Source organism: Cetorhinus maximus, chromosome 1 (assembly GCF_964194155.1).
Source record: "Cetorhinus maximus chromosome 1, sCetMax3.hap1.1, whole genome shotgun sequence".
Taxonomy (NCBI): Eukaryota; Metazoa; Chordata; class Chondrichthyes; order Lamniformes; family Cetorhinidae; genus Cetorhinus; species Cetorhinus maximus.
In genome coordinates this window covers 157,310,231-157,329,148 of record NC_135879.1, presented here as the reverse complement: position 1 = coordinate 157,329,148, position 18,918 = coordinate 157,310,231, and the positions used below count along the sequence as shown (strand labels likewise).

Below are 18,918 nucleotides of genomic sequence, written 5' to 3'. Positions count from 1 at the left end.
CATCTCCCCTCCCCCAACCCAACATGCCCCCTGCCCCACCCCACCCTGCAGACAGGGAATGAAAATTCCAGCGTTCATTATTTTTACTGGCAAATTACAATGGCTAGGAAGTCGAGTTCATGCTTAAAAACTTACATGAATTTTCCATCAGTAAAATTAGCAAAGGCTGGAATTTCACCTAACGTAATTGGTTTGCTCATATCAAAAGGCAGCTGCTTTGGGTTGTCTGCCAGCATCTCAGACTATAAAACAAACATGTTAAATCTTACTGCATACTGCTGATTGAAATGACTGGACTCTAATTGTGACATAAATGTGTATTAATTAAATGGCATTTTATATGCATCTTTTTTGTATTTCAATAATTTATTGCAACAGTTTTAAAATAAGAACTGTAACTTACACCAGCAGTTATGTCTGCAAATGACACTGGAGGAATAAGTGATTTTTTAAAAAAATCAGAAATCTTTGTTCAAAGCAACTATTTAACTTTGTATTATTTCCAGTTTGTCTGCCCAAAGAGAATTTGAAACACAAATCTATAAGCATCTGAATGAAGATAGGTGAACATTTTAAGCAAAGGCTCAATGCAAGATGGGAGGTTCACCACTCACAATGTCCCCTCTCTTTTCAGGGACTGATGAATCTGTATTTTCCATTTTCATTGCAAACAAAATATCAATAATGTTGAATTATGTTTTGCACTGAGAATTTCTTAGATCTAATTTCAGTTTAGTTGAAGGATTTGCGGACCAGTCTGTACATACTTAATCCAAATGTCACCGCTTCTGTGCAGTCTACATTCAAATACCCAGGAGCTCCAAAAGTATAAACTTTTTTCATTCCCAGACGAAAGGCATTCAGGGGACAGTCTTTTAACTTGCACTAAAGGGAGGATGATTTTTCTTCTCCTTTAATCCTTCTGTCTGACCCACAACCCACATGTTCTATTTGTTTTATTAATCAGCCAAGTATTTTACTGAACAGGAGGAAACAAGCTAAAACAGACACACAAGCACATTGTATGAAGTGATGACAGTCTGGAAAGATACCACCCACCACGATGTATTTTATATTGGTCAATAACCATTTAATGAGTAAACAAAGGCATATGACCACATTTAGTCAGTGGACATTTAATTATGCTTAATAGATGTGCACAATTTGGCTCCTATTCTAATTATATCATCATTTTACTAAAGGCTGCCCGGAAGGTACAAAATTTCCTGAATCATTCTTTAAAATATCGGATTTCAAACTAATCCAGTTCTATTTGACTTTGCAAACCGTTACATTGTGTGTAACAGTCAACAATGTATTATATTACCAGTGAAAGAGTTTCATTAAGTAAAAATTAAAACGCAAACAATTATTTTCCAGGTGAAAGAGAGTACCTTACCCATTAATACAAAGGATCTCTACACTGGGTTGTTTCTTGAAATTATGTTATCAGGCAAAAGTAATTGTTGTGAAAAAGACAGCTAACCGCAACAAAACACAGCCCAAGTAACAAATAGATTGTCCATGAATGAATAAACAAGCCTCAAAACACAAAAGGAGCAATTCAACTTCATGCTGAATAGCAGCTGATAATTAAAATGATATCCACAATCTGTAGCCAGGTAAGACGACAAACTTGACAAAGACCTAGTCAGTATGCACTGAAAAGACAAAATGGGTACCTTTACAGCAATTGTAATCTGAGCTTGGTCAGTTCCCTATGAAATTCATTCAAAACAACGGTGCAAATGAAGAGTGGGCCTTACAGCCCCTCAATCCTATCCCACCATTCAGTTAGGTTAAGCCCAATTTGCAACTTGACCCCATTTGGCAACCTTTGTTCCATATCCATCGATACACTTACCCATCAAAAATCTAGTCTTGAACATTTCATTTGACTCAGCATCCACAACTTTTTGGGGAATGAGTTCCAGATTTCCAGAATATGGTTTTTAAACTTCCCATGGATAAGCTACGAGTCTAGGCTGTACCACGAGAAAGGAGGAGATGCATTGTAGTTATGGATAAAATGGGCATTAAAATGGAATTAAATCTCATAGGCAAATTGTGTACTAGAAAGCATGTACATTTATAGGAGCAGCTAGTAGAAAGGGCTTATGAAGCCTTATTTAGTTAACTATCCTAAACAAAAATGAGCCCAAAAATGACAGTTTAACTCTTGAGACACAATAAAAATTTCAAGAACAAAACCTCTCCTGTCCAAAAATGTTTTGAAATGTCTGTCCTAAGCCCCTTCACTTTGTCTAGCCCTAAAACATTTAAATGTCTTGGCATTTACTAAAATGTCATCCATCAGGAAACAGATTTTATGAACATGTGTCTAAATTATACGTTCCAAAGGAAAAAGACCTGAAAGCAATATTCTGATCTATCACTCCCTGTCCTGGATTATTTGTACTGTTGTGGAGTAATGAATGACCTTAATTACGACTCATACATGGAAGCTTGGTCAGTCAAAGCCAAAGAAAACAAGCTCTAGGTAGGTAAATTAATTTGCTGTCTCATCATGCACATTTCATATGGCATTCTGAAATCACTCCCATAGCTATCATATGTATAATTAGAAGAACATAATGATGATCAGAGCCATGAGGTTTCCTCTCAATGTTCTAAATGTTCACCTAAAGAACCAAAGCAGCCAAACCAAACTTAACATCTAGAATCATAACATAATGTAAAATTACCCAAATCAATATAATGCACTCTGGTATTCAACAATAACAGAATTACTTACTGCGCCAAGTGACCCTTTTAAACAAAATAATAACCCTCTCAACCAATAAGATATGATAGAAAATACTTATTTACAAACAAGTGTCTTCTTCCATTCCAGTAAAGTAGCTATCTTTCACAAAATACACCTTAAATAAAGGTTCTGCAAAGGTCTTATTCCAGTATCCCTTTTATAAACCAACACAAATTGACCTGGAACAGTGACAGGCAGGTCAAAAAAAATGCCTGAATGATCTTCCTGAGGGCAGGGGAAAGTGCAGACCTCTGAACTGTGCTCACCTATTATCACAGCAATTAAGATCATTAAGGGCTGATTAAATGCCCATCTCTTAAAACTTTTCCAATATACCTAGCGGGGGCCCATGTTTAGCAGCCGCCCATGTCAGACCAGCTGCCTGGAGGTGAGGACCACATCTGGGTAAAGTGATGGAAGCATGAAGAGTTTAAAAAGGTAAGTAAAAATGCTTTTCAAAGATCAAAGTTTGAAGTTCAAGTTGAAGCAGCCTATCACAGGCCAGGGGAGAAGTCAGCATTAAGGACTTTGCAAGTTCATGAGACTGTCAACCTCCCAGCATAGCCTGTGAATTGGAGCAGTGGACACGGTATTAGCTCTACCAAGGCGGCTGCAGATGGAAACAGGTGCTGCAACTTTAGAGATTGAGGCCACTGGTGAGAAGCAGAAGGGCAGAAGAGAGGGACAACAGACACAAAGGAAGAGGAGGCACCACCCTGAGCACAGAATCAACAGGCAGAGGCGAAAAGTCCTGTAGATGACAGAGAACCAATGGCAATGGAGACTGTGACTCTCGAGGCAGATGGTCACAGATATCTGTGTTCCAGTCAGTGCAGACCTCTGCTGCATCTCACAGGCTGCTGCACACTGATGCATCACCCACGTTACAGATACCCCCGACAACACACTAGAATCACAACCGATGGGGCATCACTGGTCTGGTGCCTGGACTGGTCAGGTGATGCCATGCATGGGCCTCAGCCTTTGTAATTGTCTGCTCCATTCTCTGTAACATGGCCCTCCTGAGAGGTATAAACCTTGAGGATGGTGAGGCCCAGGAAGGGGACAGCTCATCAGGGGAGGAGGAGGAGGAGGTAAGAGGGAGGAGAAATTGGAGGCAGTGGGAGATGACTGAAGAGAATTGCCCCTGCTGCACAATGAGGTGGCTCCCTCCTGCCACACTCGAGGTTGACGACCTCCTCTGCCTCATGGGTGCCAGGTCTCCAGCTCCTCTGTGATATCTTGCTTCCCTGTGGTAGGCTTTAGCACAAACCCTTTAGCCTCAGGACAACCAGCAACCTCAGTGATGGCTGCCTTGATGTCTGAAATCCACCTCTGTTAGATTTAATTGGACAGGAAAACAAGTCTCCTTATCAGTTAAGGGCTCACCCCTGGGAAAATCTGAAACTCAGTTTCCCACAGGAGGTGTGTTTCTGACACAAAAACAAATCCGGCTCCTGTTTCCTGTCTCCAAAGAGAAAATCCAGCCTAAGGAGTAGATTCCAACCACTGGACAATTTTCAATAGCCAGGATGTTCAATAGTGCCAAAGGGAGGGACACTTGCATTTCGAGGGACAGAACCCATTATTGTAAGGCAGCGACGTGCTGTGGGCTGAAAATAATGGCCTTGAGAAATCCATTTTTTGGTGGGGTTGGCGGACCGTTTGCACAGTGGTCCAGGTTGTTTTGTGGAGCCCAGAGGAGCACTCCTGGTGCTCCTGAGCGCAAAGATAAATTAAAACTTACTACGTGAGCTTTTCTTTGGCTGCATCATCATTTGCATAATTAAAGGATCTGGTGGCTGACTTAATTGGGCATCCTGGCCACTCTAGAAAGGCCCTTGGTAAAATGTCATTGGCCACACTGCCACCTGAAATAGGGTGCAGTCATACCCCAAAACTGAGCCTCCACAGCCCTCTGGGGTAGAGAATTCCAAAAATTCACCACCATCTGAGTGAAGAAATTCCTTCTCATCTCAGTCTTAAATGGCTTGCCCCTTATTCTGAGACTGTGTCCCTGGTTCTAGAACGCCCCAGCCAGGGAAACATCTTTCCTGCATGGACTTTGTCGAGTCCTGTAAGAATTTTGGATACTTCAATAAGATCACCTCAGTTCCTCTAAAATCTCACGAATATAAGCCCGGTCTCCTCAATCTCTCCTCATGATCTGCCAGTATAAACTAGATGCAGGAATAATCTCTACACCAAAATAGATAAGCAGAAAGTGCACCAGATAATGGACCTCAAGCCTACTTAGAGATCGGGAGGAAGCAAACAGGGAGGGAGAGAGAGCAATGGTCTTTGACACTTTAGTAGAGGATAAGCACTCCCATGTTATGCCTGATGCTTAGGTGCCAATTTTAATCTGAAAAACACCATTGAATTTCAAGGTCACCAATTCATAAGCAACAACATGACTTCATGAAATCCTCAAACTGAAGGCTCCCTTTGTAATCACTGATATTTTTAAATGTCACTCTCTTTTTCCCAGCATTGCAATTTTTTTTGGAATAGTTGAAAATGAAAATTAAGCAATATTCCTGATGTGATCGCAACACTAGAGAATTCCTTTAACAGAAAGATGGGAAGGTGTTTTTATTCAATTGTTCTCAAAAAGAAAACATTTCACAACTCATAATAGTAGATTAATTGGTGCCTGAGCGAATACTCCATTGAAAGAATAATCAGACTAAATGACACATACCACCACACAGTCAAATATGTGGCAATTATAGAAACAAATGTAGAATGCTGTATGCGAAGGACAAATTCTCCCCCATTTTCATAATATTCCACTTTGCTGGTAGCCAAATACAGGATGTCTACAATGCTTTGTACATTATGTTGCATTATTTGGAAAGAAACATTACTTTAAACCAAGTTTAGATGAAGCTTGGACAAGTTCTAAGTATTGTAAAATATAGATTATGGCGCCAGAGCTATGTTTAAAGATAAAGTCTTATTTTTCACAACAGATTCCTGTATATTGTTACCAGAACAGTGCAGTGAATGCTTGTTCTTCCATGTTCTAAATAATCTGGGTTAAAATCTACACTAAGCAATTATATAATTGAAAACAAAAGTGAGAGCACTTCACAGTTTTAAAATTCCAGAGTGAACCTCTGTACTTCTAGAACAGAATATGAAATGTAAGTTCCAGACAACAATTAAATTTGGATTTTATGACAATTATCTATGCAGGTTAAATAAACATTTCAATTACGTCTTGATTACTGCTATAAACATTAGTGAGGCCAGTCAACCAACTGTTCACATTATATCAAATTCACATTACATAATAATCTCAAGTGTCAGGCTGGCTTTTCACAGCAAGTCAGGCAGTAAAGGTGGTAGAAAAAAATCATCAATATACTGGGAAGGCGAGGATCAGTAAAGGTTTATATTGGTCATGTACTAATCTCTCATAAGTATTTACTCAAACAACACTTTACTTTCTGACTCATATTTTAGTTGTTTTGAAGATTTCCTACAAACATCCTTAACAAAGACCTATTTGTAGCCATTTTCAGTAGCCCGAAGTGAAACAGATGTGCTGCAGTGAAGAAAAGTCAACAGGATTTTTTTGTATTACATCCACTCTTCAGCACTGGGGCCCACGTTCACGGTCTCTTCAGAAATCTATTGTAGTCTAGCTATCAATTTCTTTTTAGCTTCCATTTAAAACTAAAGACTTCTCCTAATTTCATGATGTGCATGAGAAGTATGGGAGTTTTGTGTTCCAAATATGAAAAAGGTGTTCAAAGCTAAAGATCCCAAAATCGCATTTATATAAACACACCAGATTAAGATGAGCCATTAGCTGAAACATTACTTCTTTTACATTTAAATAAAACTATAATAATAAACATCCATAATTTATGTTTAGAGAAAATCTTTAAAGCCAACAAATTACACTCACCTCAAGGATATGCTCCGCCTGCTGTTCCCGATCTAGTTTTCGTGATGTTGTTGTAATCAACCCTGCAAATTTAAACAGACCCAATTCAGACCCTCTATAAATATTCTCGTCCAGAGATTATTGTCCATGATAAATAATAACTCATTAACATTTCAGATCAAATTTGACAGTTTTAGTGCCAGAGTTTCTATCTGGCCTGAAAACAAAATACAGCTTTCCCTCATTTTACATTCCTGTGTTCCTAAAAAAATAGAAGGCTACATGAAACCGTGCTGAACAGAAAGAAGCTCTCTAATAGAAGTATGTAATAAGGGTGGGTTACATTCCTGACCTGTAATTTTTACATTAAAAACCTATTAGTTGCCTTGAACTTAACTGGCCTAAAAATCTTCTTTCTACTCACCTCCCACTCGCTGCACCACCACCCCCACCCCCAACTCATTCACTGCTTTCTTCACCTGACCCCTCGCTGCTTCCCTCTCACTGCCCTCAGATACAACAAGGGCTTGGGAGAGGGGGGGAGGGGAGGTTAAGTGAGGTGGCAAGGAGGAACCAGCAAGGGGATTGTGGGAGGGAAGCATCGAGCGAATAAGGAGATGATTGGTGAGTGGGAAGGAGTAAGGAGGTCGGAAGAGGGAAGCAATGAGGGGATTGGGAGAGATGAGTGGGAAGCAGCGAGGGGACTGGGAGAGGTGGCAAATGAAGCGGTGGGAAGTATTTTTAAAAAAGACCAAGTATGCGCAGTTACAATATGGTTCTTGACGCATGCGCAGTAACCATGCTAAAACAAAAATGGAGGTCAAGATCAGCAGCACTATTTGCGTATGTTCCCTAACTTACAAACCGTGCTGAAACAAAAACATGCTATTAGGATGCACTTTAAATGGGGGATGCGTGTGTAACTGAAAATATACAAACCTAGGTATTCAACATTTTCAGTATTTTAGAAAAGATTGAGAATTCTGATTTTGTGTACATTTGCAAAGATGTCTCAGTCATCCTCTATAAGACAAGATACACCCCATTCAGACAACAATTCAGCTTAACACTGAATTGGCACAAACTCTGATGGAATATTTCCTGCATTTTCCAATTTCATAATAATGTAAAATCATACACAATATACATCCATGTTTCTGATAAATCTCTTGGTAGTCAGGACCACAATGCTGCTAGTATTATTAAAATTAGAACATTGAGCATCAGGGAATCACTGTTACAGAGGATCACAAATCTACGGCAGGGAAGGAGGCCGTTCGACCCAGTGGGTCTGTGTTTGTTGAATAATCCTACTTTCCAACTCTTATAGCTTTGTAGGTTACAGCATTTCAAGTGCATATCAAAGTACTTTATAAATGCCATGTCTGTCTGTGCCAGTCTTTCATAGAGTTCCAGAGCTCCGTCATGTTCTGGGTGAAAAGGTTTCTCCTCAACTTCCTTTGAAGCTTTGTGCCAATTACTTTAAATTCATGCTTCCTGCTTATTGGTGTCTCAGACAATGGCAATAGATCCTTCCCATTCATTCTAAGTCCCTCATAATTTTATACACCTCAATTATATCTCCCCTCAGCCTCCTCTTTTTCAAAGAAAACAACTTTAGCCTATCCATTCTTTACCTCATAACTAAAATTCTCCACTCCTGGTAAATCTAGTCTGTACCATCATGAGTGTGATCACTTCATCCCTGTATTTCTATGACCCAAAACGTATGCAGCTATTGCCTAACCACAGTCTCATACAGTTCTAGCATAACCTCCCTGCTCAGAAGGTTGTGGGTTTAAGTCCCACTCCAGGACTTGAGCACAAGTGTCCAGGTTGACATTCCAGTGTAGCACCGAAGGACTGCTGTAGACATTATAAACGAGGCCCTGTCTGCCCTTTCATGTGGGCATATAAATTCTCAGGGCTTTATTTCAAAGAACAGCAGGGGAGTTCTACCCACTGTCCTGAACAATAATTAGCCCTCAATCAAAGTCACAAAAACAGGTTAGCTGACCATTATCACGTTGCTATTTGTGGGAGTTTGCTGTGCAGAAATTGGCTGTCGCATTTCCTGCATTATGACACTGACTGCACTTCAGAAGTACTTTAGTAGCTGCAAAGTGCTTTGAGATGTCGGGTGCTCATGAAAGGCGCCATATAATTGAGAGTCTTTTAAAAATATATTTATAAAATATCTTTGTGTTTTTCTTGTTTTTACTTGATAATATTTTTTAAATACCCTCTCTTTGCTTTCCAAATTCCCTTTTCAATCTCACCCTTGCGCTTTCCATATGCCTCTAAGCTTTTTGCAGTATTCAGCTCTCAATATCTGATATAAAATTCCCTTTGCAGCCTTACCCTCCCTGTTTAAACTATTTGAAAAGAGAGGGTATTTTGAAAAACAGTGCACAGGTAAAGCTTTTCAAATTAACATTTGATGTATTACTACATTTTCTACATTACAACAGTGATTACACTTCAAGAGGTACTTCATTGGCTGTATAGTGCTTTGAGACATGCAGTGGTCGTGATAAGCGCTACATAAATGCAAGTTTTTCCTTTTCTCTTTTTACTGAGACATGTCAACCAATCCACAAACCCTGTCACTTCCACACAAAAATTATGTGGAGTCTGCCACGTTCACGAAGGTTATCATATTTTCAGTGATTTCCTATTGCCACAGCCAACAAATGTTAAACTCAGTACCTAGTAATTGCAACGTGATACAAAATGTTTCCTTCAACAAAAATTGAAAACATGCTTTTTAAATAACAAACTTTATACAAATATCCAAACAGCACATTAAAATTAACATTTAACAATTACACACATAGCAACAAAAATTAAATTTAAATCTATCACACCAAACAACATGAAGGCATGCTCCATTTAACTAAAAGGTTCCTAGCTTGTTGCCATTTTAATGGTTTGGACAAGCACATCTTAGCAGTAAAACATACCCAAAACAATAAAAAAGAAGATAATGCTAATATATTACTACATCAAACACTCATTTCAGAGCAATTTAGTATATTTTGGTAAAATACAGAACTAGCCTCTCTTTTCAAATGAACTGCCAACAAAAACTAAGCTAATTGAGTGGTTCTCAGCAGCACAAATGTCCAAATATCTTTTTCTTCAAGTATTCCATTTCATCAGCTGTAGAGACATACATGCCAAAAAACATGAGTGTATACATGTCATATTTGGAATGAACAGGACCCAGTCTGTCTAAAACCAGCCATCACAACAGGAGCATAAGCTGTCTTCACAAGGAAGTAAAAAGGGCTGCAGAAACAATTCCAGTGCCTGGCTCCATTTTACTATTGTATTATATATTCACAAAATCAACAAGTCTTTGGCTGGAATTTTACAGTGTCACCGCGGCAGGGAAAATGCGGTGAGCCATCCTAAACTCCATTGACTTTGATGAGAACGTAAAATCCCTCTGCCATAAAACTCCTCCCTTTGAGTATTGGAACACCTATTTCACTATGTGGCACCTATTCAATGAAGTAATACAATTGTTCTATTCGCCTTTAAAAAGCAGAGCTAATCAAAGGTCAGCTTAGATACTTCAGATAAATCTTGTTTAAAGCTAAATAAAATTCCATTCAACTATATGTAAGGTTCTATTATTTGCAAATTAATGCATATTGTAACAGTTCTGAATTAGACATTTGACATTGGTTAGCAAACATTAATCTTTGGCTTCACATACCACAGAAGCAAACCTAAATAAGGCATCTGTAAGCCTGAGAACAAGAGAGGCCCATTTTGGGAAACAGCAGCGATGCAGATTAGTATATAGAAGGAAATTCTTGCTTTAAAGCCAAAATACAGCCCTATGGGAGAATGGAAAAACAAGGCATGCCCCTTTTAACAACATAATTAAAAAGAGATGACTACTGCAAAGATTGCTGAAAATTATTGTGATTTATGAATATTGGAATTTTGTGTCAGTGGAATCAAGCATCAATTGAAAAATGTAATTCATCGTCAATTCTTTGGCATTTGTTGAATAAAATTGAAGTGTTTGCACTGTAACCACACCCAACCCCTGCTCCACCCTGCCCCCATCCCTACCCACCACTTCCCCTTCACCATGTTCCCTTAATCATCAATTTTAGCATTTTTGATAGTCTGGCAGGAAAAACTTCATTTTATTCAAAGATTAAAACTATCTACACGTTTGCTTATTTTTTTATATACTAAAGTCCAGGCACAAAAGTTCCACTTAAACATATCCCCGAAAATAACTCAAACCTAAGTTTCCCCAAGAGGCAACATTTCATTAAATAAACAGGCCAGTGAAATGTAAACAGACAATACATTGAGGGCTGTAGTTTTGCTGCCACACACAGATCAGCTGCTATAGAAAAGGAGCCCCACTCCTAAAATGCAGGATTGTTAGAAGAACAAAAAGGTTGGTGAGAAGTGTGTGCATAATGGCAGTCCATTTTTATTTCTGCTTATCTGTGGTTTGTCTCATAACTTATAATTCCAGTAATCACTAAATTGAGTATGTATTGACAAGGTTAAAAAATAACGAATTGATGCAGCAGATTAATAGTTTTCATAGGGGAGAATTTTCTCCCCGTCGGGTGGGCCGGTTGGGAGCAGGCGTGGAGCCGATCGCCGCCTGCCATTTTACGTGGGTGGGCCCAGCATGACATGCGCCCGGTAATGCTCAGCGCTACCTGTGCATGCGAGGGGAGGGAGAGAGAGTCGGGGCCTGCGCTCTTTCGCGCATGTGCGTGAAAGAGTGCAGGACTCTGCCTGAGGCAGATCCGTGCCTCAGGGAGATTAAGTTCAGTGTCAAAAATGGTAAAAAATAAAAAAATAAAATTATTCAGACATGTCCCCTCATGTGACAGTGTCACATGAGCTGGGACATAATTATGAATTTTCATTAAAATTTTTATTCAATTAATAAACCCTTCATGAAACCTCATCCCGCCCGTGGATGAGATTTCACGAGAAATGCAAAGGCCGCCTGGGCTCGTCACCTGCCCTCCAACCTTAAGGTTGGACGGGCAGCCCTGACAATTGCTTTAATTAGTTCATTAACGGCCTTAACAGGCCTTTGATAGTTCAGCGGGCGCGCAGCCGACTCCGGTGCGCACCCGCCAAACGGAAGATCAGAATGACGTGCAACATCACCATTCGTCAGTTTACATGTCGGCATGCGTGGCCTGCCCCCACACACCAAACAGAAGATTCTGCCCATAAAGATTTGGATAAATTATGAAATTAGAAAGAAAAATAGCAAAATGAAATTTAATACTGCCAAGTGTAAGTTACTGTACATTAAGTTAAAAAATAGCGACCTAGTTACACAAAGAGAACAGAAGTAAAACAGGAAGACTTAGAAATCTGTACGTAAAAGCGGACTAATTGCTTGCAGTGTCAATATGATGTGGGGAAACCCAATAGAATGTTGGGTACATAGCCAGAATAAATGAAGTATAAATCCACAGATGTTGGCAGAGCACACGAAGTGCTACATACAGCTTTGGCCATTGCACTTCAAATGAGACATGCATCAAAAAAGTTGCTCTGAACAGCAACACGAATTATGCCAAGGCTTAAGGATAAGCTGTAAGGAAAAAAAAGGAAGCTGGGGTAGTACTGAACTATCAGGAAGGCAGCATGTGCAGGATGCCTGGTCCATTTTAATTGGCAGAGTGGGAGCTGGGGTGTTAGTGGCTCATATTCTAGGGTGGTCCAGAGAGGCACTCCTTGCCCCACAAAAATATTGTTAAACTTACCTTTTTGATGCCTTTTCTACTGTTCCCCCAGACCCTCCCTTCCTTCCGCAACCCCCCACTCCCCACACACCATACAACTGGTCAGAGCACATCCTGCCGAGTTATTAATCAAAATTACAATCACAGTTTCATGAAGGCCTTAGGACCCCAATTTATGCATTAAAAACACACACCATCCAAAACAAATGGACAGTCCAACCACCAAGACAGGTGGATGGTGGCACCCGCACATCTTGCACACACCATTTTTGGCTGCTACTATCCAATTATGCTCGGCAGTCCAAGTTAAAATTCACCCCACTCAACTTCTATCGTCCAGAGAGTACATTCTTAAAGAGCATCATCAAGATATATCAAGTATGATTAGGTGGTACAGATAAGCTGAATCGAGAATATTACTCAAAGTCAAGATAATGGTATCAACGGGAATAAATTTGTATTAGTTAAAAAGTAAATTTAAAATAGACATTAAAAATAAAAGTTACCTACGAAAAGGAATATCTATCAGGTAAACTAAGTCAAACATTTGGGAACACTTAAAAGTTGGATTTCTGGCTGGGCAAGGTGCAATTCCCAGGGAATGAATGTTGCTGTCCATTGGACCTTTCCTCATTATTGACTTGTTTTTCTTAGTTTTATGAAAGAAAGTTTGATATTCCATTGGATCCTATTCTCTTAGGTAGAGCTCTTCAAGCCTACAGCCTGGAAATCATTGGTAAATTTATGTAAACAATGTCTATGATATCATCTTGGTGCATGTAAAACACATACTAATGGTCAGCTAACAGTAAAATTGTTAAATGTTAATGGTTTTGCTTATGTAGCAAATGGTGAATTCTACATGTGCTATCAAAGGAAGCTTTAAAAAGTTTAAGTGATCTTTTTCATGAGTAAACTGAAAAGTGATATTATGATCAAATAACCTTTGAATTACAGAATAATCCCAATAAAATCTTCATTGACAATACTCCCAAACTCTTCCAAGCTATCTCAGAAAACTCAAAGATGTGCCTCAAGATATGTCAATGGATCATACAAATGAAACATACACCAGATATCCCTAAACCCAACTATCAGTATTATCGGATCAGGTTTGAAAACATTTTTAATTTTTGACTTGCAGTAATATTTAAACCAAACACGAGTCCGTAACAGATCTAGTATTTTAATACACATTCCCAAAGCCAGTACAGCTAGTTTGTCTTTTTACTACAGTTTACCTCATCTCTCATGAGGATATTAATTTTGAGAATTATTTTCTTTCCATTTCAGATTCTGATGTGGGTTATCATAGCATACTTCAAACTAGCTACACCAGGTGGGTTTGTCAGTGTGACAAACAAACACGATAGTGAACATTCAACATTGTGCCACTTGTTGGTTAGCAAATACATTTAGTTTTAATGTAGCAAAATTTATGCCATTGTAATAGAATTACTCTGTGATCTTTTACAAACTTAGAATGGAATCAAGTCACAGGTCTTTGAACATGTCTAAATTTGACAAACCGTGAGCAAACAAATTTCAATATCAAGAGTTCAGTTTTTTTAAACACTTTGAGCAAGACATCAAATAAAATAGACCAACAATTGCAATATTAGAAGTTGTTCACGATTTTCACAGCAATTAATCCTTAAAACACAGCAGAATATCTCAGCCGAGGTAGCACAGAGTATTCCACACCAACGTAATATATCCAAGTTTTTAAAATCTCACTGAAATTAACATTTTATGCAAAAATTGAAAATCTTTGTGACTGTCAGTATGTGAGAATCCGTTACATAAGGAGGTGCTGAATCTGACTAACTCCTGAACCTACAGCTGTCTGTAATTAACTCTATGGTTAGTCAATCAGCTATTTATTTACATAAAGCTTCGAAACTATCTGTCAGAGGCAGAAATCAGTGTGTATTATTAAGGTTGTCTGTTAGACTAGGATTTGCCCATCAGTGTAATGTGTATAAAACAGTCTAGTAAATTACTCAAAACTGTAGCAGCAGAAAAAATGGTTAGATTAGCAAAGCAATACAGAAGGTAAAACAAATAAACCATCTGGAATTACTTAATCTTAACATGGACATTTTACACTCACAATAAAGTGGCAATCTTTTAACAGTGCACATTGTCAGAGTCACATAAAAGCAAACTGCAAACGGTAGCATGGCCGTTATGTTACTGGGCTAGTAATCCAAAGGTCTGGACTAATGATTCAGAGATGAGTTCAAATGCCACCACTGCTGGGGAATTTATATTTAGTTAGTTAAAAAAATCTGGAATAAAAAGCTAGCTCCAGTAATGGTGATCTTATAACTACAGGATTAGTTTAATTAATGTCCTTTAGGAAACAAAATCTGGGTTCTTACCCAGTCTGGTCTACAAGTGATACCAGACACACAGCAGGGTGGTTGACACTTAACTGTCCTCTGAAATGACCTAGGCCATTCAGTTGTCTGGAAGGTGGCTCACCACCATCTTCTCAAAGGCAATTAGGGATGGGCAACAAATGCTGGCCTTGTTAGCAAACCCACATCCCTTGAAGGAATTTTAAAAATGAATTCATCTTATAAGCAAATCTTCACCGAGGCTCAGTTTGTTCCTTTCAATTCTACCTTCATAACCATACATGACCTTGGCCTTAACGTCATGGGATTTTATTTATTGTTACCCAAATAAATCATAACGTTTATAGGTATTTCTTTTCTTTTAAAATTATTTTCTCTCCTTTTCCTGATCAAATTTGAAATGTTGTGAGAAAAGGGTTCACTTTAAACATACCGCCAATTCAAAAGATAAAAACTGTCACCTGCAACACAATTCTGTTTGTTACAAAGTATGATTGAAAGTGTTTACAAAAAAAGTCAAACAATGTAGTTTTTTTTAAATGGACTCCGAGGAAATCAATCACAAGTTAAATCATAAAGTAAAGAAAGTTACCCTTTTCATTTTCAAGAAACAGCTAATCCTAATTACAGATGTTAAATTATTTATTTGTCCACCTTGACCGATTGCTTGCAAAGGATTTTACAATTAGTTCGCCAATCCTGTTTATGATTTTGTCCACCAAATCTTTGGCCATGACATATTTTGCTGGAAAAGCTCAGGTCTCGCTCTCATCCCTACTTTAAAAGGAATTATAAAAGGGAAGGCTATAACTATGAAAAAAGCATTTTTGTGAATCCTGTAATTACAGCAAAATGCTTAATACATAAAGGAAATATATGAGCAAGAGTTTTTATGTTGGAAAGGATTAGTATTTTACTTCTTCCAGCTTGACGTTTTAACGCAGCATCATAAAAAAAAAACAGCTCTGTGGAAGGAATCTAATTTATTTTAACTACCTCAGAAAAAACTCATCTGCAAAGTCTGGTTCCTTTATAGTATAGCATTCCACAAGACTATTCTGTTATTATGGTGCAGCCGGTAGCCACAGCAACTAAATACCGGGGCAATTTTTGCAGAACCACCAGGAACAGGCTTCCAAGAAGGAACATGAATACATATTAAAAACTTTTTTTTTTGCTGGTAACATCTGCCAAGCAGCACATTTATGGGATAAGGAACTTGGCTGGATTTCATTTGCAACATTACTGACAGAGACAGCAGACTAGCAGACAATGGGATTGCCAAATTCACAATGCTTTTCTCATGTGTTTGCCTCAGGCACAATGTTCCCAGCTATTACCAGTGTTTGGTTTGAAAATTTAGCAGAATATATTATGATTATGGTGGAAACAGAGCTCAAATGAAAATGATCACAAATCGTGATTAAAAAGCAGAGATGAGAACAAAATTTATAGTTGATTATGTTTTTCCACTGTCTTTTCTGCCAGATTTTCTTTGATCAAGTAATTTTTGGCACAATGAGGAGTTCATGGAACGTTAACTGAAGATAATCTTAACAGGTGAAGTATTACAAACAGGCACACTGCACATGCTGTTGTATGCAAACAGAGATGACACATTTCAAAACATGAACAATTCTGTTATTTTGCATTCACTTCATGTGGGTAATTTAGTCAGACATGGGGACTATGATGATTTCCTTGCTAGCCACTGACTCCTGTGAACTATTAAACACATTCATACCAAGTAAAGTAAATCTCCATGGCTTTCAAGGCCTGAAACTACCGCTTAGAGTAAATTAATCACTTATATGTTTTGATCATCTCTTTTTGACAGCAGCAGCATTGAAACTTTGCTGGGTTAAGGAGGCAAATAAGCCTTTGCATGCAAATTGAAAGAGATATTAGAGATTATAGTCAAATACAAAGTACTTTTTTGGTTGAAGTTTTCAAGAGACTGACATTAAACTAGCTGGAGAAATGAATCCTGCAGAAACACATTCTGATAAATTTAACAGGGTCCTGTGCTTTTTCAAAACCATAATGAATTTATGTAAGTGTTCTGATCAGGACCTTTTTGTCACATCAGAAGTCAGGACATAAAAAGCTCTTTGCTGATGCTGAGATTATAATTGAAATATACTGCAATTTTGTTTATTCACTCATGGGATATGCGCATTGCTGGCCAGAGTATTTATTGCCCATCCCTAACCGTCCTTGTGAGGTGGTGGTGAGCCACATTCTCAAATAGCATTGTGCGGCATGCTTGGCCATTTCAGAGGACAGTTAAGAGTTAACCACATTGCTGTAGGTCTGAAGACACATATAGGTCAGTCCGGACACGGATGGCAGATTTCCTTCTTTAAAGGGCATTAGTGAGCCAGATGGGTTTTTGCAACAACCCGAGTAGTTTTGGGGTCACATTATCAATACTGGCTTTTTATTTCACGTTTTTTTAAATTAATTGAATTTATTGCAGATTTTTTTTCATTTACAAACTCAAAAATCAGGACATGCTCATATTCCATAACTCTAAAATCAACAATTTTTAAGACGTGATAAATATATGAAACTATTTTATAACACTTAAATTATTTAAGTTTAAAAAAATTTGGGAAATAAACCCAGTTCCAAAACATACAAGTTACCAGAAAGCCCTGATTTGTCAGGGACATAGTTTTAAGTTTCTAAATCTAAATGATCCACTGGAATTCCAAACACTTAATCATTGTGGTTTTGGTAGCACACTCTCCATTTCAGCCAAGTGAGGAAATGCCATTGATAATGAAACTGAGCAGCAGAAATTAATATCTGGTGATCAGGGATAGAAAGCAATACAGTTCCCTCTATATTAATCTGTACTTAGGAGAGTTTCAACGTGCCAAGAAAAATACGTCTATAGAGATGCAAGTTATCCCAAACTTGTTAATAGGTACCTATTACACAGGTAAAAATATTACGCATGATGGTTTTAAAAAGGTTTGCACTCCATAATACCGATGTCTGAATATTCCTTTGGCATGCATCCATACATGAGAAATATCTGCACATCTCACTACCAATATTGATGCTTGCGAGGTATTTGTCCATCTTTTTTTCCCTGACTAGTCAATTTCCCAATGGTATTACTCACATTTGGTTTCCACCCTCAAGTGTATCCATCCTTTCAAATACCTTACTCCCATTTGTTTGCTGTATGCACAATCTTTTCACTATCAATTACCACCTCATTCTCCTTACTACCTACTCCCCCTTCACCGCTTTGCCTACCATTATGTTTGCCCACCTCCACTTACTATTTTGCTCATGCTTCACCCCATGCCCAATCATCATCACCTTTAATCCCCTTTCTACCTTGCCCCTTTCCATTCTCACTTCCAATGATTCCAAAGCCAATTCTGGCTTTTCAGCTAGGAAGCCAACATTTGTTAAAGCTCCTACAGCACCATATTAAAAAAAATGTGCAAACATTCCTCAGATATGGTTACACGTCATATGGAACATTCAGACATCGATTATTAAGGGGTGCAAACCTTTTCAAAACCATCATACGTAATATTTGTATCTGTGTAATAGGTGCTTCAGTGCCTTTAAGTGTGGGATTACTTTTGTCTCTCGAGGTATTTTTCTTGCCATGTTAACTCTCCTAAGGTACAGGTTAATATAGGAAGAACTGGATTGCTTCTCATCGCCGATCACCTGATTCTAACTTTTCCCTCTTCAGTTTCATCGTCAACAGCACTATCTCACTTGGCTGAAATGTTTAACTGAAATAGGGAGTGCCACCAGCATTGCAATATTATAAAAGATAAGTATGGCTACTAGAGGCACTAGGATCTGGACAATGGTAGCAGCTTGAAGCAGCAATAATAGACCATGAGGATTGAGAATGGGACCGGAAACACGAATTTGAGGTGGATTAAGGTGCAGCCAATGGTACAGGGACTAGGACTCAAGCATCAGATGGGTAAAGATACAAGTAGTAAGAGCAAAAAGATAACAGGTGTAGTCAATAATTGGATTAAGGACCTTCGACGAACTGGATATAAGTACAATTTATCTCACAGAAATGCCTCTAAGAGAGTCACATACAATGGATAATAGCAATTTATGTAGGAAAGCACAGCAGCTATTTTC

At 38.4% G+C, this 18,918-nt stretch overlaps 1 protein-coding gene across 6 annotated transcripts in view; it reads right to left on the bottom strand.

Moving 5' to 3' along the window:
- Positions 1 to 18,918, bottom strand: part of fat1a (FAT atypical cadherin 1a) — a 202,482-nt gene that overhangs the window by 81,852 nt on the left and 101,712 nt on the right. For all 6 annotated transcript variants that reach the window (XM_078548639.1, XM_078548676.1, XM_078548647.1 and 3 more), the window contains exon 4: positions 6,687 to 6,748. In XM_078548639.1, coding sequence (XP_078404765.1) covers positions 6,687 to 6,748 — 62 coding nt within the window. The remainder of the gene's footprint in view (positions 1 to 6,686; positions 6,749 to 18,918) is intronic.